At 37.3% G+C, this 18515-nt stretch overlaps 1 protein-coding gene across 7 annotated transcripts in view; it reads right to left on the bottom strand.

Moving 5' to 3' along the window:
• The window catches only part of LOC130706890 (glucocorticoid-induced transcript 1 protein-like), a 143131-nt gene extending 125159 nt beyond the window's left edge, over nucleotides 1-17972 (bottom strand). For 2 of the 7 annotated variants that reach the window (XM_057539576.1, XM_057539579.1), the window contains exons 1-2: nucleotides 17468-17703; nucleotides 3272-3574 (exon numbers count right to left, since the gene is read on the bottom strand). In XM_057539576.1, the coding sequence (XP_057395559.1) occupies nucleotides 3272-3408 (137 nt within the window). In that variant the 5' untranslated portion in view covers nucleotides 3409-3574; nucleotides 17468-17703. The other 5 variants (XM_057539577.1, XM_057539578.1, XR_009006934.1 and 2 more) reach the window with 5 other exon arrangements.
• Between the last annotated feature and the right edge of the window lie 543 nt (nucleotides 17973-18515).

Raw genomic sequence — 18515 nt, 5'->3', positions numbered from 1 at the left:
AGAAATGACCAGAGAAGGATTGGAAATTCATATAGTTATTCTCTCAGCACATCTGTAAGACTAAGAATTTCCAGAATATCTGATAACCAAATGTAGTTATTAAATTTCTTATAGAACCAGATATATATATATATACATATATTTTTAAACATTTTAATATTCCTCCAATATTTTATTGTGTTGACTCTGAGAAAAATTAATGTTAGTCTTAGAGAGGTATACTTTCTTCCTAGGTAACCTAGTAGAGAAATTAGCTCCTGCCCAACCTCGTGAAGAAACTAATTGAAATGGGGCATCCACAGTCACTCCATTAATAGAATTTTTGCCCATCCCCTTCCTCTAGAGCTGGCAATTACAGAGTAAAGTTTGAAAGTCAATCCTACAGAAGCCTGCAGCAAGAACCAGGAATGGATCAAGGAACGGGAATTCCTCTTACGGGGAAAGGTGGAGTTTACCAGGGGAAAAGGTAGAACAATGGGCTGAGGGGCTTGAAGAGAGAGTCATTTGGAAAAAAACAAGATGGAAAGAAGCCTTGAAGAGCACCTTCACCTTGCAAGGAGCTAAATCAATAAGGATCTGCTTTTTGAAGGAACAAAAGTAAGCAGCCTCTGTCCACATCATCCCAGTATCTATGGGACAGGTCAATAAAGAACAAAAAGTCCTCAAATAATTGTCAAGACCAAGAAAGAACTGATTGACTATTAACATTATGGAATCAGGGTCTTACCACTATTACAAAAGGACAACCAAATTTTACCATGTAATACAAGATCTTTATGATGAAATCTGTATGAGGACTATAGTTCCTCTGATCCTGAAAAAGAGTCTGAAAATTATCAGCTTTCTCATCTCTTATTTGAATACAGAATAATGACTTAATATGGCAGAGAAAGCACAACAGTCTCCTAGACAAGTAAATATCTCTTCTTAAATCTAGACTGAAAATTTGTAGAATTCTAAATCCAAATACATTTTAACAACATACCATTTATAGTGAAAATAAGATTCAAGCATTTAAGTCTAAGTTATAAACATTTTGTTTAGGTAATAAAACCTACAGATTAGCTCATAATAGCATAATAATAGGGTAAACAGTTAACTCCATGGTTAAGTAGAAAAGATTAAGGAGAAAGGCTTAGGAAAAGAGTAACTGCTTAACCTCAAAAAGATAAGACTGCTAGTCAAGCTAATTTACTGATGGTAGGCAAATGATAAACAGAACTCTGAACTGAAAATACATCTGGATACCAGGGATTTGCTTCATGCAAAAGAATCTAGTTAATTAAATCTAGCCGACCAGCTGTATTTTCCCCCACATTGTGTCTCCAAATCCAGCAATGGTGAATATGCTGTTGACTGGGAAATATATAACTACGCTTCTGTAGAATAAACCCAAAATCAATAGGCTCAACAGAATGAAGGCTTCAGAAATAAGGAAACACAGATGTTTATTCTAGCATTTACTTTCATAAATATTGACAGCAAAGAATCAAATATGTAGCTGTGAAGCAGTAATGTATCCAAAATTGGATGCTTCATTAAAGCTGGATATGGCCCAAAGCTGCAGGAAAACATCCTGACGGAAAAGGTCTTATACAAATGATACCTTTGTAGAGGCCATGGAGTAAAACAGAACATGGTAAAAACCAGTTCCGTGTTTGCATACACAGGACACCTTCCACCTCAACAATTCTACAAATATTGTGCATAAAAGGTTGCCAGGAAACACTGCCAAGGACTGGGATCAACTTCAGAAAAAAATGAAATAAAACTACTAGCGGCATGACTAAGAGTAGGGGAAAAGTGTCATAAAATATTTTAGAAGAGCATCATATTTTATTCCTCCAGAACAGGCATAGAACTGGCCATTATAATCTTAGCCAAAAATAGTCTATTGATATTACTGATTGAACGGGACTTCAATCAAAATGGCACTGCCCAGGAGCTACAAATGGACTGAAGTCACAAAGTTCCAGAGTTTGTTATTAGCATCTAAGTTAATTTTTTCCCTTAAATGATGAAAGAACATTGTTCAATCCAAAAGCCCAAGAAATGAGCAAACAAATATCAGACTACGCTTTTTGGATATAGCTTGAATCATTAACAATACCTACAATAGCTAGGGCATTTGTAATAAAAACCTGAACAACACTTCCAGATGTACTAAAAAGACTCATCTCAACATGGGAAGAAAACAAAACCACACTATAGAAAAGAGATGGGTCAACTGGATTTTTGTCTGCCTTTTTTTCTCCATTCTTTCCTTCTTTACCTCTGACCAGAATTTTTTAAATCCTTTCTATGTAGTGTTTGAGACAGGACAAGTACGAACAATATATATTCAAACATTATGAATAATACAGTTAACTTCTTTTTCATGGATATGTCAAATCACTCATGTATCTGTCTCTTCCCCTGCCCCATATTTTAGCTATTTTACTTTCATTTAAGAATGAAATAAGAAAGCGAAACCTAATATGATTCACTATTTTGTTTATACTTAAATGATAAATGTAAAACTTATCTACCAGAGGGTAGGCTCCTTCCTAAAAGTAAAGCTCTTGTCTTTTTCTGTTTGTTTCTCTAACACCTAGCACAACTACTCAAGTTTTGTTGAACCTGTGGATATCAGTTATCCATCCTTTCCTTACTTTTAAATAAATTAATACTCAAAAACTAGAAATCACCTGTCATATATTATGGAACTCATTAGCAAAGGAGGCTTTCTGGAAGAGCCTCAAATAGAATGGCTCCACGTTTCTTTTTAATCTTCTGTATGTGAGGCTCATCTAAAATCATTGCGAATAAAGTGCAAGACAGTGACAAAAATAACTTGAATTCAGATCTCTATCATCCCATTTTCCACATTTACATAAAAGGCTATGATTTCCATGCTTAGGTATTTCACAAACAGCTCATTAAACAGGTTCATATAATAAATAACTCTTCATATAGTGCATAGCCAAGAAAAGTAACATATTTATATAAAATAACAAGACCACTTAATAAGACCACTAAACTTCGTGTCCTGCCAGGCACTCTGGGAGACAATGGATTTATTTCCACATGGCTATCAATTCTTACAACGTCTCCAAATTTTTTTGAAAATAGTTTCTTAAATTATTAATCAAAGAGTAGTTATAGCATCTTCAGTTAATGAAATAGCAAATTATATAAAACTAAATACATTCCACCAAGATCACACAATCCAACTTGATGAAGTATGTCTTGCATACTGACAGAAGCACTGATAACAATGAACCACACTTGCCTATGTGATGGATCACACGAGGTAAGAGTGAGACTCCCAGGGTGAATTTTCAAAGCGGCTCCAGTAGTAGCAGCTGGTAGACCACCTTTCTTTAAACTGTTAGGTGCAGTAAAGTTGCTAATGCTAACAGCTACCATTTTTTAAAATTCGTGGCTTATCACAATAAAAACCCAATGTGTATCTTCCTGGCTGACAGATGGCCTTCTATACGATCATTCAGGGATTCAGACTTCCTTCATCTTATGGCTCCACCATTCCTCCAGGGCCTTGGTTGGAGTCCTCTGCTAGATTCTCTGCTTCCAGCTGGCACATGAGGGAAGAGAATGAATGACCAGGATCAAACTAGTGCTTTTTTATTGAACACAGATGAAAATGTTATATATCACAAAGCCTTATCTAATTGTAAGGAGGGGTAGGAAAAAGAGTCTTGATGTGGGCCAACAGGGAGACAAAACAGGGTTTGGTGAAACCTTAGAAGTCTCTCCTATAGAAGGGCTTAACTCCCTTTGTCTGAATTACCTTGGAGATGGTTTGAGCCAAATTTTAGAGTAAGTCTTGCTAAATTATTACAATTGTCACCATAAATAGAATGATCTAACTTAATCTAATTTACAGTAATCAGTACATTACCTTCCACTGACACGGAATCCTTGCCTGACAAGGAACAAGTATGGAGCTATTGAAAGATAATAGCATTTTCAATACAAAGTGAGTTCAGTTTACAAAGAACTTGAGGTACACCATCGAGGATGCTGAGGTGAGTCTTTTATGTCAAGCAAAGGATTGTGAACTTCAGAATTTTTTTTTTTTTTAAAGAAAGACTATGTTTATAAAGAAAGACTGTGCAATGGGTCAATTAGAGAGGGGAGACTAATGGCAGGGGAACCACTTAAGAGGCAGCAGTTCTAACAAATCAAGCAATAAGTAATAACGGAGCCGTGAGGGGATGGAAAGAAGCTAGCAGATTCAGGACATAATTCTAAGGAGATGGGATAAGATATGGTGATCAGTAGGATGAGAGAAATGAGGGAGGAGGAAAAGTGAATAATTATGCTGCAAGGAAGTTAAGAACCCAACCCAATGATGCTCTGGGTCTGAAAGTCTTATTAATAAATTATTGATTTTCTGTTAGTAGCACAGAAAAATACACTAGGCCACTTTTTCAAAGCATGTTACCTAAGGGAGTATGATATATTCTACGTGAAACATCGGTGGAATATACTTTAAATTAAAACTTTTTATACAGATGGTAACAAGATCAGCAAGAAGGTAAAGAGCATGAGCAAAACATCCAAAGACGATTATAATGATATTTTAAAATATTTGGATATGTAGACTTGCAGGATGTAAGCATCATGTCTGTTTTAATTTGCTATATACAGTTACCACCTAGAAGAATACCCACTCCAGTCAGTAGAAATGCAATAACGACAGCTTTCAACACTTCTTTCCACTTTGAATCTAAATACCAACATAATATTCTGCTCAAAAATCACAAAGCCAACTCCAGCAGAGAAAATGATCATACACTTACTAAGAAAATTAAACTGTAGATAACTGGACTGTCATTCTAAATTATGTTAGATGATTCAGAAAAGGGAATTTATATGTAAACTGATTAATTTCTTTCTCCAAACCCATCCAACAACTTTTTACCAAATAATCCTTAAGTAAATACGTCAAAGAGTTCAGCATTTAAGACATGCCTCCCGAAGGAAATATAATTGTATTATAAATAGCAAATTTCCCCATAACCACAAGGAAGATGTTCAGAATTCTCATCTAGTTAGTTGTCCATTGGTTTTATCTTACATGAGATAAGTAAAGTCCCTAAGTCACTACCAGTTAGTATATTAAAATTACTTATAGCATTATGAAAAGATGACCATGAATTTCTACTCTATATGGAAAAAGTATCAGGAGCCAGTGATTATCCAGTGATTGCTGAGAAAGGAATGCAAACTTTACAGCATTCTCTCTTTTATACACATACATACACACCACACACACACACACACACACACACACACAGATATTGTGTAGGCCTTAGGTATAATCAAATTAGGTGACCAATTAATTTTTTTAATCTGTACACAAATTTTTTTAACATTTTTATTTGTAACAGACCCAACCTTAACCAAAATGTCCTCCAATAAGTGATGGGTAAGGAAACTGTGGTACATCCATACTGTGGAATATTGCTCAGCAATAAAGGGTAACAGACTATTGATACTCTGAACAACTGTGATAGATCTCAAGGGCATTATGTTGAGTGAAAAAGAGCCAAGCTCAAAAGGTCACATACTGTATGACTCCTTTTATCTAACATTCTCAAAATGACAAAATTATAGAGATGGAGAACAGATCAGTGATTGCCAGGGGTCAGGGTGGTAGGGGGAGGGAGTGGTGTGACTGCAACGGGCAGCACGAGGGAGATCTGAGTGGCACCTGACATCTGTGATAGAACAGGTCTCTATCTTGATTATACTGGTGGCTACACAGATCTACACATGTGATAAAATGACACACACACACAGTCACACACACCAATAGAAAAATCCTGGTTTGATGTCATACTATAATTTTGTAAAATATAACTGTTAACGGAAAAGTGGGTGAAGGATACGTGGGAGCTCTCTGTATTGTCTTTGCAACTTCCTGTGAATGTATACTTATTTATTGACTTTTAAATTTTTATTGGGGTAGAGCTTATTTAGAATGTTGTGTTCGTTTCAGGTGTACAGCAAAGTGAATCTTTTATACATATACATATATCTACTCTTTTTTAGATCCTTTTCCCATATAGGCCATTACAGAGTATTGAGTAGAGTTCCCTGTGCTATACAGTAGGTCTTTATTAGTCATCTATTTTATATACAGTAGTGTGTATATGGGTGACCAATTAATTTCTCCGTCCTTAAGTATATACAGAAACTTTAAGTGAAAATCAGACTGTAGGATTATACAATTATAAATAAAATCATAATCCACAGTACTAATCATATTTCTAGTCTAATTATGCTTACTTATTGCCTTGTCCTCCTGACACTGATAACAGTAGAAGGTTTGGTGAAAGTTTTTCATCAAGGAAGAAATATTTCCTCCATTAAGCTGGTTAGGAACAGTGTGGTAGGAAATTATAACTCAAGTAATAACTTTCTTTTTATAAGGACAAAATAATCCAGAAAAAAACTTGGAATATTTATCTAATTTAAAAGCATATCTTTCCACAGAGAAATGTGAGAAATAAAATCATCAGTACATATGAATTCTTTCCCTTTTAGGGGTTCACTGAATACAAAATTTCTTAGAATTTTAAAACTCAGACTAGAAAGGAAATGGAAAAGATCTATTCATGTTCATTTATAACAACTTCTTAGGATATTAGTTAATCCTGCTAAATGTCAGTAGAACATTTTATGCAGCAATGAGAAATTACACTTTTCTGTAATATATTTTTACAACCTCAGATGAACCTCAATCTTGTGTAACTGACTTCCTAAAAAGTTTGTGTAAATAACACTTTGCTAAATTGAATAATTTTACTTGCACGTAAATTAGATATTCTCTAAAGCAAACAACCACCCCAAAATCTGCTCTACACTTTAAAATTTTTACATTGCAATAAAGAACAAATTAATATGTAATTTATATTCTCATTGCTTGCTTAGTATAATCATAATCTTTATGACAGATCTAAAAACATTTAGATTTTTAATTGAAAATGCCCACCAAATTTGTGGCATGATGGTTTTTTGAATTTCTCCAAATATAACAGCTTCAGAAGCTGATTCCATGTTAATCCCACCATGTTAGGCCAAACTTTAGCAGAATATTATAATATGTCCAGGCAGCAATATAGCTTACACCTAGATATAATATAGAAGCCACAAGGTAATGCTCTCCTAAACTTCCTTTAATAAGGGAAAAACACATATAAACAAGTATTTGGTATTCAAAAAAGAATACCAAGAAGTGCAACCTAATCTTGAAAGATAAGCATAGAACATAATAATTCCCATATGAAGTCCAAACCTCAGAGAAAATAGTGGGTCAAATTCTTGGCAGATTTTAAATGACTTGACCTTGTTGAGAAAAATGAATGTGAGCACCCCAATTGCACCTAGAATGCGTATTCTGGGAGGGTTAAACAGAGCTCCTCAGACATAGCGGGGACTCAATAAATATTTATTATGTAAAACGGGGAGAAAATGCATTCGTTTTACTCATCAACATACTGCCAACAACTACAATACCTGAAAACAAAAATTTCTTGAATGAACAGTTATCACTGAAATTACATTAAAGCTACGCTCATCTTTGGCCATGTGTTAACCAAAAAGACAAGGAGTGGGCAAATGCAATCAACTGACCAGCTGTTTTTCAATAACAGGTCACTTCAATATGCAAAGAAAGAACAGAATTTTAAAATAAGTTTTTTAAAGCTATCGGATCAAAATGTTGCAGAATATTGTAGCTTTTTTCCAAAACCTGATTTCTGAGCACAGTCTAACTCCCTAATTTACAATGCTAATGAAACTGCATTTAGCAATGTTTGCTAATCCCTGTTTAGTAAGTAGTAGACACTTAAATGAAATAACCTGACTTTAAGCAGGAAAAGGACAGTTGATTCTTTTCAGGGAGATGCACCAGAGTACCTCCAAAACACTTTGGAAGAAAGAAGATGACACTGTCACAGAACACTCAAAAATATCATAATTTGTTTACAGACTACCAGCTAATATATAAACAAATCTGTATTTTACTATGATCCTTTTCCACATTCGTGGGAAGATCATTTCACAGGTTTACATAAGTATAGCAAAGTTCTTTAAGGTAACTGAGCAACTGAGCTCTACTAGTTTTTGTTATCTTCTAAGATACAAATATTACTTCATTAATCCAACTTATACACTGATGTATTTCACTACTAAAGTAATTACACAAGAAAAGTCATGAGAAACTTCATCACATAGACTCTATATAACACTTTCAGTATCATAACAATAACAATAAAAATACCATTTCTAATGTTACTTATGAAAGGATTCATGGTCCACACTGACTATCAAGGAGGGCTTAGAGTAAGCACAAGTGACACTGAAAAACGCCACAACATCCTGAAAGAAATTGTTAAAATGGAGATTGAAGTATCTTTTCTATTATACATCACATCAGCAAGCCTAGAAAATGGAAAAGAGCCCAAGGAGGCATAAATTGAGAAGATACTGCACCTTGCTGCTTTGCCATGAGAGTGAAATATAAAAAGATACTATTTTGAATGCTGCTAAATTATCAAAGAATGGTAAAATTATGTATCACAATGTTATGGTTGAATGGAGCCTTATGATGCTTTATTATAAATGTAAAGCTTACCTTATCAAATAGGAAAATGCAAAAGACTCATTCTACCCAGATTTTACGATTTCATGTGAAAGGCAATTTTAAAAATTAAATCTAAACTCTGTCTTAACAAAGTGGTAAGTACTTTCAGGACCAAGGGGAAGGCTTACTAATGACATAATAAGGTTTTGAAGTGCTATGACATATTTATATACATATCTGAGGCCTGAATCACTGGGAATACCTGCAGCTATTTTAAGTTCTATGGACCCTAGAGTTGAGTTCCATTTAGCTTTCTCTTCACACCCCACCAAAGCTAATTTTGGCCTTTCTGTGACTTAACTGTATAAGCAATGGGATAACCCATTGTGCATGCTTTCCTGCCCCATAATTAATTGGGTTCCAAAAGCAAGTTTCACCTGATCTGAGGTCGGGACGTAGAGAGTTACACGGCCCTTTGGGCCTTCTGTGCATGCCACCTGATCTTGGGCAGATTACTTAAGTTCTCAAGAGAGAAAGAGAAATTATAAAAGTGTTCTATATTGAGTTCCGGTGAAGACTAGTTGCTGACATAAAAGCTCAGTAAATAACTAATTTTACTAAGAATCATCTAGTCTACACAATGCTATAGAAACAATATGGTACTGGCAATAGAAACAGACACATAGACCAATGGAACAGAGGACCCAGAAATAAATCCACGCATATATGGTCAACTAATCTTTGACAAGGGTGCCAAGAATATACAATGGGAAAAGGACAGTCTCTTCTATACATGGTGCTGGGAAAACTGGATATCCACATGCAAAAGAATGAAACTGGACCCTTACCTTACATCATGCACAAAGTTAACTTGAAATGGATTAAAGACTTAAATTTAAGACCTGGAACTATAAAACACCTAGAAGAAAACATAGGGGAAAAAGCTCCTTGACATCAGTCTTGTCAATGATATTTTGGATATGATACCAAAAACACAAGCAACAAAAGCAAAAATAAACAAGCAACTAAAAAGCTTCTGCACAGTAAAGGAAACAATCAACAAAATAAAAAGGCAAGTTATGGAATGGGAGAAAATATCTGCAAACCATACATCTGATAAGCGTATGGTTTTTTGGATATATACATTTGCTATGTCCAAAATATATATGGAATTCATATAACTCAATAGGAAAAAACACAAATAACCTTATTAAGAAATAGGTAAAGGATCTCAATAGACATTTTCCATAGATGACATATAAATGGCTAACGAGGGTACACGAAAAAGTGCTCAACATCACTAATCACCAGTGAAATGCAAATTAAAACCACAATGAGGTACCACCTCACACTTGTTAGAATGGCTATTGTCAAAAAGACAAGAAAATAAGAAGTGTTGGTGAGGATGTGGAGAAAAGAGAACCCTTGTATAACATTGGTGGGAATATAAATTGGTGGGAATGGAAAACAGTATGGAGGTTCCTCAAAAACTTAAAAATAGACCTATCATATGATCCAGCAATCTCACTTCTGAGTATATACCCACAGGAAGTAAAATCAGTATCTTGAAAAGATATCTGCCCTCCCATGTTCTTTGCAGCATTATCCACGATAGCTAAGATGTGGAGAACCTATGTGTCCACTCACGGAGGAATGGATAAAGAAAATGTGGTATACATATAAAATGGAATATTATACAGTCTTTTCAAGAAGGAAATCCTGCCATTCATAACAACATAGATGAACCTGGAGAACATTTTGCTGAGTGAAATAAGCCAGACAGAAAAACAAATACACAGGGAAAAACAAAAACAAATATGATCTCACTTATGTGCATAATCTAAAAAAGTCTAACTCATAGAAGCAGAGAGTAGAATGATGGTTGCCAGGGACTGGCAAGTGGGAAAAGTGGGGAGGTCAAAGGGTACAAACTTTCAGTTAGGAGTAAGTTCTGGGAATCTAATGTACAGATGGTGACTACAGTCGATAATACTGTATTGTATACTTGGAATTTGCTAAGAATACATCCTAAGTGTTCTCATCACACATCAAAAAAAAAAAAAGGCATCTATGTGAGGTGATGGATATGTTAATTATCTTGATTGTGGTAATCATCTCACATTGTAAATGTGTACCGAATCATCACACTGTATACCTTAAAATATACAGAACTTTTATTTGTCAGTTATACCTCAGTAAATAATAAACTTACTTTTCCTTTAATAAACTTACTTTTCCTTTCCACAGCGGAATCTTTCCCCTACCCAACCAAACTCTTAAAAAGCCCACCTATATCATTTTAAAGATAGAGAAAATAGGATGCAAAGAGTTAAGAACTTACTATAAGTCAAATGTTAGAAGTGCAAATAGAACCCAAGTCTCTTGACTCCAAATCTAATATTTTTCAGTATACCTTTCTGTTTCTAAGCCTCTTTTATGGAACCATTTGGAAAATCATTTCTTCGGTCTTTAACTTGATAATTAATTCTAGAGAAAAAAGCCAGGTTATTCCATTAAGGAATAAATGTAGCCACTCACTGCTTCATTCCACCTTTACCAGAAATAAGACAATCCCCAAAGCAAATGTATAGAATCAGTTACAGGGCAACTCTAGTTGTCAGTCAGTGCTCATTCAATCCTATATTCAAGAGTATCAACAGCAATCATTTTATTAGGTATATCATCGGTATTAACAAAGCTAATTAAGCCACAAAGAGTTCACTCATATCTTGTTTGTTCTGCTCAAGAAAACAACTGTATAATAATGTTAGAAAATGTTTACCTAAATAATTGATCTTTTAGTAATATAAAAGTTACAATTAGCTATAGGGACTACTAACGGAAGTTCACCCTGTGGCCATACTGGCTAAATAAGGGGATATTACTGTCAGTAGTTGATAGGTATTTTATCTTTAGACACCAAGCAGCAAGTTTTAGCAGTTTTTGCCTTCTTGTTATGCAACATCCAAAAGTTTGATGGATTTCTGAATTCTAATAACTTGGAAGACAATTTTGGATGTCAAACTTCCCACACAATAATGGATCTCACTAGTTTCTTTAACTCATCCTTATTTTTGGTGAGCCATTATTAAGGTGCACCATAGTTGCATTGCATTAAGTTACAAATATACAGAGTTCAAACCCACAAATTGCAGTGATAACTATTAGCTCTTGGTGGGGCTAAATTAACCTAGTACCAGTTGCCAGGACAATCACTTGAGACCAGAATCTCTGCTTAGTCATTCCTGAAGCATTTACCAGTTTACCACCATGTATAACTAACTTTTAATAATCATGGAGAAACATACTCCTCACTATAATACGATTCAAGAACAGCACAGATTCTGGAAGTACACAGGGCCACATACAACCAAGTCCATATCCTTGACCCCTCAGGAACCAGGATTTCTCTCACACACACTGTTGCTCATACCCTCCTCTCTGTCTCTCTCCCTCTCTCTCTCTGACACATTTTTAGACATTCTGAAAATGTCAAAGCATACCCCAGCACAGTGTAATAGTGTTGTGGAACCAATAGAAAACCTATTCTTCAGTAATTCTTAGAGCTCAGAAATCACAGCTGATGACCAATATCAGTCTCTTTTTAATTAGAGAAATAGGATAATCCTGTGGAATGAACGCTGTATCTGGAATCGGAAGATATGATTTGAAATCCACTTTCTTGATGAATGAAAGTATATATTGCCTTATATATAGCAAAGCACTCAGATGTTTTCTTCCTTTGTACCTACAACAATTAGAGATACAACGTAATATTGGGGAGGTTATTCAGGTATTCATGAACTTGCCTCGTCCTGCAAGCTGCCACAATAACATTCACCTGAGGTAAACAACACTGCTTAAAGGGATCTGCCATGTTTGTTCCTACAAAAATGGAATACTAGGAAAGTATTTTTCCACAATTTGTTCATAATTCAGTATAATCCTGTTTTCTTTAGAATTTCTATAAATCCATCATAATTTGTTTTGCAGAACAAGCACAAGTATTATCCTTCTAGAATCAACTGGATGATCCATGGAGTCATGGTCAGTTCTAGGGTTCAGATGAGAGGCAGAAAGGGAAAGAGATTGGCTCCTGGCTCTTCCATCAGCTTCTCACTCAGGTTTTTCACATCAATAGGTGAGCAGTGTTCTCTCTTTCCTCCACTGACTGTTGGCAAACCCAGTTAGAGACCAGCATCAGAGAAGCTCAACCTCTTGTTAAAATAAATAGAATATAGGACAGAAACAGCATCAGTGATTTGGTTTCTTTGACATTTAATGAGAGAACAAAATTATATATTGAAGACAAAAAACAACAGTGCCAGGCACAGACCCAGGACAGGTGCTGTGAAAAAGCCTATCGTGGTGGTGTCTGGGGATTTAAACTCTGGAGAAAAGACTAAACTAAAATAAAGAATAACAAAGTCATTAGTATATACTTCTTGGCAGATTATTAGCTATATGTGGAAGCTTTGATAAAACAGGCTTTTAGCAATGTTTTAAATTTCAGATTTAAGAAAAATCCTCTCCTACTCGCCATTTGTTGAACACTGCCCTTTATTTCCATTGTTATTCATTGCCATGGAGCCCAATTACTCCTTTGTTTTCTTATTCACATTTAGTCCACATTATCACAAATAAAAATCACAAGGATACCATTACCCTTCAACACTTCCCCAATGTATAAATCCTAATTTGCATTAAATCCTTGAAGCAACATACATTGCAGTGAATGAAACGTCCTTCTGTAAAAAGTACTGTAAATAATGAAAGAATTTTCAGCTCAATATATATACACGAATTTACATACAGTTAAACTGACGAAGGTGCTTTTCTACACCCTAGGTATACAATATTCAATATGCTTAGAATAATAGTTATTTGAAAGGAATATAATCTTTGAACATAAAACAGTTTAAGAAAAAAAACTTCTATAAATTCACTTATCTGGTTTGCTATTGACCCACTGATGGAGACATTTTACGTACCATAATTAATGGGAACATTTAGTTAATGAACGCTGCTGATACTTAGTGTAGTTCTCAAAGGCTGAAAACCTTTCCCAAAAATCAGTATCTGAAACCTATCTCTTTAGGAAAAACAGTCAAAGCTTTAACTGTTTTCAGTCTAGTATAAGAAAGCTTTGAAACAAGTTAACTCTAAGCACTCAAGGAAAACTATTTTTAAAAGGGGGGGGGACAAGAGGAGGACCTTAATTTTCAACAATATCGCCTGAGCAATAACTCTATAAGAGAATGTCTGAGTATCTTTAAAAAGAGAGAAAAAAAGTAATTTAAAATGTTGGAAGTCCACAAACTGAGCATAGCAGTAAAAAGGACTTGAGGGAAAATTTAATGAAAAATAAAAAACTGCAAGCAAATTATTTGATCAAAACACAGACACACACACACACACACATACATGCACACACACTGCAGGCAGTCATTCAGCATTATATGCTAGCTGGCTTTGTATTTTCTTTTAAAATATAATCATAACTTCTTAATGTATAAAACAATAAGGCTCTCAAGGTACTCATGAAAAATTCTTATCAAATTTCACTCTAGAGTTAGTGATACTAGGCATGTTAAATCAGGAATCAACACATGCTATTTTCCATAGCAGGAACTATATAAATTACAAGCTCTTCCATGTTTTTGTTATTAGGTTTGGTACACTTAAAAATAAGCGGTATTCTACATCGAGTGCTCTAACGCAACGGTTTTTATATCTTTCAGAATTTATAATTCATCTCCATGCTCAATCCTTACAAACAAACACAAAAGCACCTGCAATTGCTATTTACTGTCTAGCACAATAAAATTGTATTTGTTCTGTTTTTGAATTCATAGGTTTTGCTTTATGAAGTTTTCAGAAAGAAGCAACTTTATTATATTTTCATTGTTACTCATGATTTTAGCTTAAAGATCATTCATTTTAACACAACATCCTGCTATATTCTCATTTGGGTTGTTCTATTTATCTCAAAGGTAGACTTATGTATTACCATTACAAAACAATAACTATTTGCATAATACTTCATGATTTTACATCTATTAAAAACACATCACAGGGAGCCTGAGGATGCATTCAGTAGCTTTTCATTCACCACTTCAAGAACCTTCAGAACTGAACAAGGGGGAGGGTGACATTTTGCTAAAGGCAGAAGAAATGAATATAAATAAGAAACTCTGAAGTTTTAAAAATAGAAAAGAAAATTTTAAAAATGCAAACAAAAATATGATCATATGCATAAACAAGATAATTTCAATTTTTAAAACTCCATGTTCTCTATACAGAGCAAGGTGTTTGGAGATTTATGTATCTTCTATTATGATACCCATTGAAATTATCTAAAACTGTGCTACAAAAATAAAGAAAATTACCATCTTCTTGCTAGATTTTATAAATATCATATTAAAATTGTGCCTATTTACATAATTCAGCTTTTCCTCAGCCTTGTGAAACAATCTGAGTATCATTTCTTTATTATTCTAGACTTCACCCTATAAATGTGCATATTAAGAATGTTTCAGAGGGAGATAATAATGATCTAACATGTTCAGAAATTACACTGTCTCATAACTTCTTCTTGGTAAAGCAATTACAAAGAAAATTGTTTACATCTTCTGTATTTTCTTCCATAACCACCAGTCCAGATAAAAAAAATACCGAATGCTGTTATGTCACCTCTAGTCCAAATGCTCATAGCACTTGAAGCTTTTTGTAAGCAATATGCTTCTATACTAAACACATATCCCTGAGCCAACACCTACCTAATTTAACAGTTTTAAATGTAGTTTCAAATGCAGCGTAATACCATCTTAAACACACACACACACACGGAGTGTGCAGAAAAGGAAGGAGGGGGAGAGCCAGAAATGGAGCACGTTGTTGTTTTTCATTCATGCAGTATAGTGACGTCAGTGTCTGCAGCAGCGGCAGGAGCCTTGACCTGTGGAGGCTACAATCCACTGAAGTCAGAACCTTGCAGAATTCAAAAGAAACTGAGTAGATAATTGTTTGAAAAATTGTTCAACTGTTCATAGCATGAATTTTAAATAGATAAGTAAAAAGAATAGATTAGTTGTATCGTTTTAACTTAGGTAGAGAGGAGCAAGGTGGGATGTGGAGAAGTAACAGAAAGGTAATATCATCAGGGAACCGGGGGCAGAAGAGCCTACATTCAAAATCATTTCAATGGAAGAAACTGACAAAACCACCTGGTGTTAAAAACAGCAGAAAGGCCTCTTCTTTTCCCAATACAAGTTCTCTGATGCAAATCTGTCTCCTGAACAACCAGATTCAGAGAAGTGTTTTCCTCATGATTGCGTTAAAATTGCATTCAACTCAGATGTGACATACTACAACAAAGAGGACGGTTTAAGCCTGGTCACAAATTTCATTAAAACTACTTGATGATGGACCTTGTAATTCCTAAGCAATTAAGACTTCTGAAGGATGCAGAAAAACAAGTTGTACTACAATCTGTTGTAAGATGTGTTTATCAACAAAGGGGAGGAGGTACTAGATGAGCAATATATTGTTGCAGCAATTGCTGAAACTACTCACTATGCCCGCAAACCCTCTGAACACAGTCTTTCTGCAGTGCTTATATTATGGCTCTTACATTAGTCCCTAAAAGAAAATCCCAAAACTCAATCTATGTACTGTTGAAACTAAATCACTCAAAAATTTATGTAACTGCTGCCTTCTTTTCATTCTGTTACCTCTCATTTCATACAGTTCTAGAAAATGTGCAAAGGAGTTGCATATGGCATTAATCTGTTAGAAAACGGTGGCCTTTTCTATAAAATACAGCCAAAGATGTGTGTTCAGTTGTGGTCATTATTAGGGCGATCACGTTGTTTTCATTCATTCATTCAGGATTTGCTGGAGGATGTCAGTTTCTGCAGCGGGCTGGACCTGGGGGAGGAGTGGGGGAGCAAATGCCTTCCGGTGCATACTGATTACAGGATGCATTTCTCGGTGCTCCTGGACACATACCACTGCACTACATCCTACCCTGCCTCACCATCAGGTGGTCTGAAAACAAGGGCCTTAGCAACATGCTAATTACAGGTCAGAAATATTAACACAAAACACCAAAACTGCAATCTATCTTAACACAATCACTTTCTCCAAGTCTAAGACCTTCATCAAGAAAACTCCATTAAAAAAATTGCACATACCCCATAAACATTGCACAGGCTCCACAGTGATTCCCTTCCAAGCAGAGAGTTTCCCCCTCGGTATGATCGGTTCTCTGCACAACGCAGCAGCAGCATCTGTAGCCCTAGCGTGGCATCTAATAACATGAGCTCCTCCTCCCTCCCTTAGGAGCTTTACATCCCTGTTTTGGCTAAACTTCCTCTTCTCCCCCAGGACTAAACTAGATCATTCACCGTGTCCCTAAACATAAACCAAACCACACCAAAACACAAAACATTAAGGGAAGCCGACAGCATCCACCAGCTCACCATTACCTTTGACACCTAAGAAAAACGAATAGAAGGGAAAAGGGGAGCACACTCCACAAACAGGTCCTTAGAAATTTACCATGAAAGTCTTGAGTTGGGCATAAACTGTTTCCAGTGCAGTACCGCCGTGATGCATGTGACTATATAGAGAAAAGAGGGAGCCCAAAAAAAAAAAAAAAAAAGCCAAACCAAACACTGTACACTTCAATTGCACATCCAAAACTGTCCCCTCTACACACCCAACAGGATATCCTTACATCATAACTGGTGCCTCCACCTCCCCACCCCCAAAAAAGAAAACAAAAATTATCCCGGTAGGCACAGACACTTTATAGGAACTTTGTAGGAAAGCACAAAGAGGCTGTAGAGATTACAACCACCACCTTACCTGTTGCCGGAGAGTTTGTGTGCGTGTTGTTTTTAAGTGTTTCGCCCAGCTCCTCCTTCCCCCACTACAAACAGCAAACACATGAGTGAGCTAATCAGCTCTTAAACTGAAAAACCTTTCGATCCAGGCGAGTGATGGAAGATAAAAGCTGAGGGGCGGCAGGAGGGTCAAATAAAAGTTGCTCCGCAGTTCGCTCATCCAAGCCCCGCAGCGACCGCAGGGGGGTGAGGTTCCCAAAGCCACTTTCATACCTTCGATAATGCACTAGCAAAGAGAAGCCCGGAGAGGCTGAAGTTTCCACAGAGGGCACCGTCGGGGAGACGCAGCCCGGGAGGACGCAAGGGTTGGGCTCGCTACCTCTGCACACGGGCGAGCCGGGGCTCCGGCGCTCAGGTGAGTTGCTCCTCCGGTGGCTCTCTGGGGACCGTCTCGGGTGGCCCTTGGCCCGCGGCGCCTGCTCGGTCGGGGCCGCGGTCGGCGGCGGCGTCGGGCTGGGCAGACTGGGGCCGCGAGCCGCGCCGGGCCCCGGGAGGCTGCCCAGCGAGGCGGCGGCGGCGGGCGGGCGCGTGGGACTGTGTTGGCTGCCCCGCAGGAGCTGGTAGGGCACCGTGGCGCGGATGGGCTGCAGCAGCCGGCCGGCTCCCGCAACCGGGGCGCAGTTCACGCCGCCGCCGCCTCTGTCACCGCGGCCGCCGCTGCCACCGCCGTCCGCACCGTTCCCGCTCCCGGCGGCGGGAGTGGCGGGCGGGGAACCCGCGGCGCTGCGCCGCATCCTCTGCGGCGGGGGATGAGGAGTGTGAGAGGAACTGGAAGAGGAGGAGGCAGTGCACATGGTGGCTCCGCGGGCCCTGGACGATGCCGGCCAACACCGAGGCGCGGAGCGGGAGGCGCGCGAGCGTGTGGGAGCCGGCGCGCTAGTGCGTGCGAGCGTGTAAGGGGGAGGGGCGGGGGGATCGTGGAGGGGGAGGAGTCTCTCGGCTCCCCCTGCGCAACGCGCACCCCCGCCGCCTCAGCGAGGGGGGGAGGGGAAGGCTGCGAAAACTAACGT

This window comes from Balaenoptera acutorostrata, unplaced genomic scaffold, assembly GCF_949987535.1.
Source record: "Balaenoptera acutorostrata unplaced genomic scaffold, mBalAcu1.1 scaffold_470, whole genome shotgun sequence".
NCBI classification, from domain to species: Eukaryota; Metazoa; Chordata; class Mammalia; order Artiodactyla; family Balaenopteridae; genus Balaenoptera; species Balaenoptera acutorostrata.
Note: the sequence above shows the minus strand (reverse complement) of the source record. Positions and strands in the feature narration are given on the sequence as shown.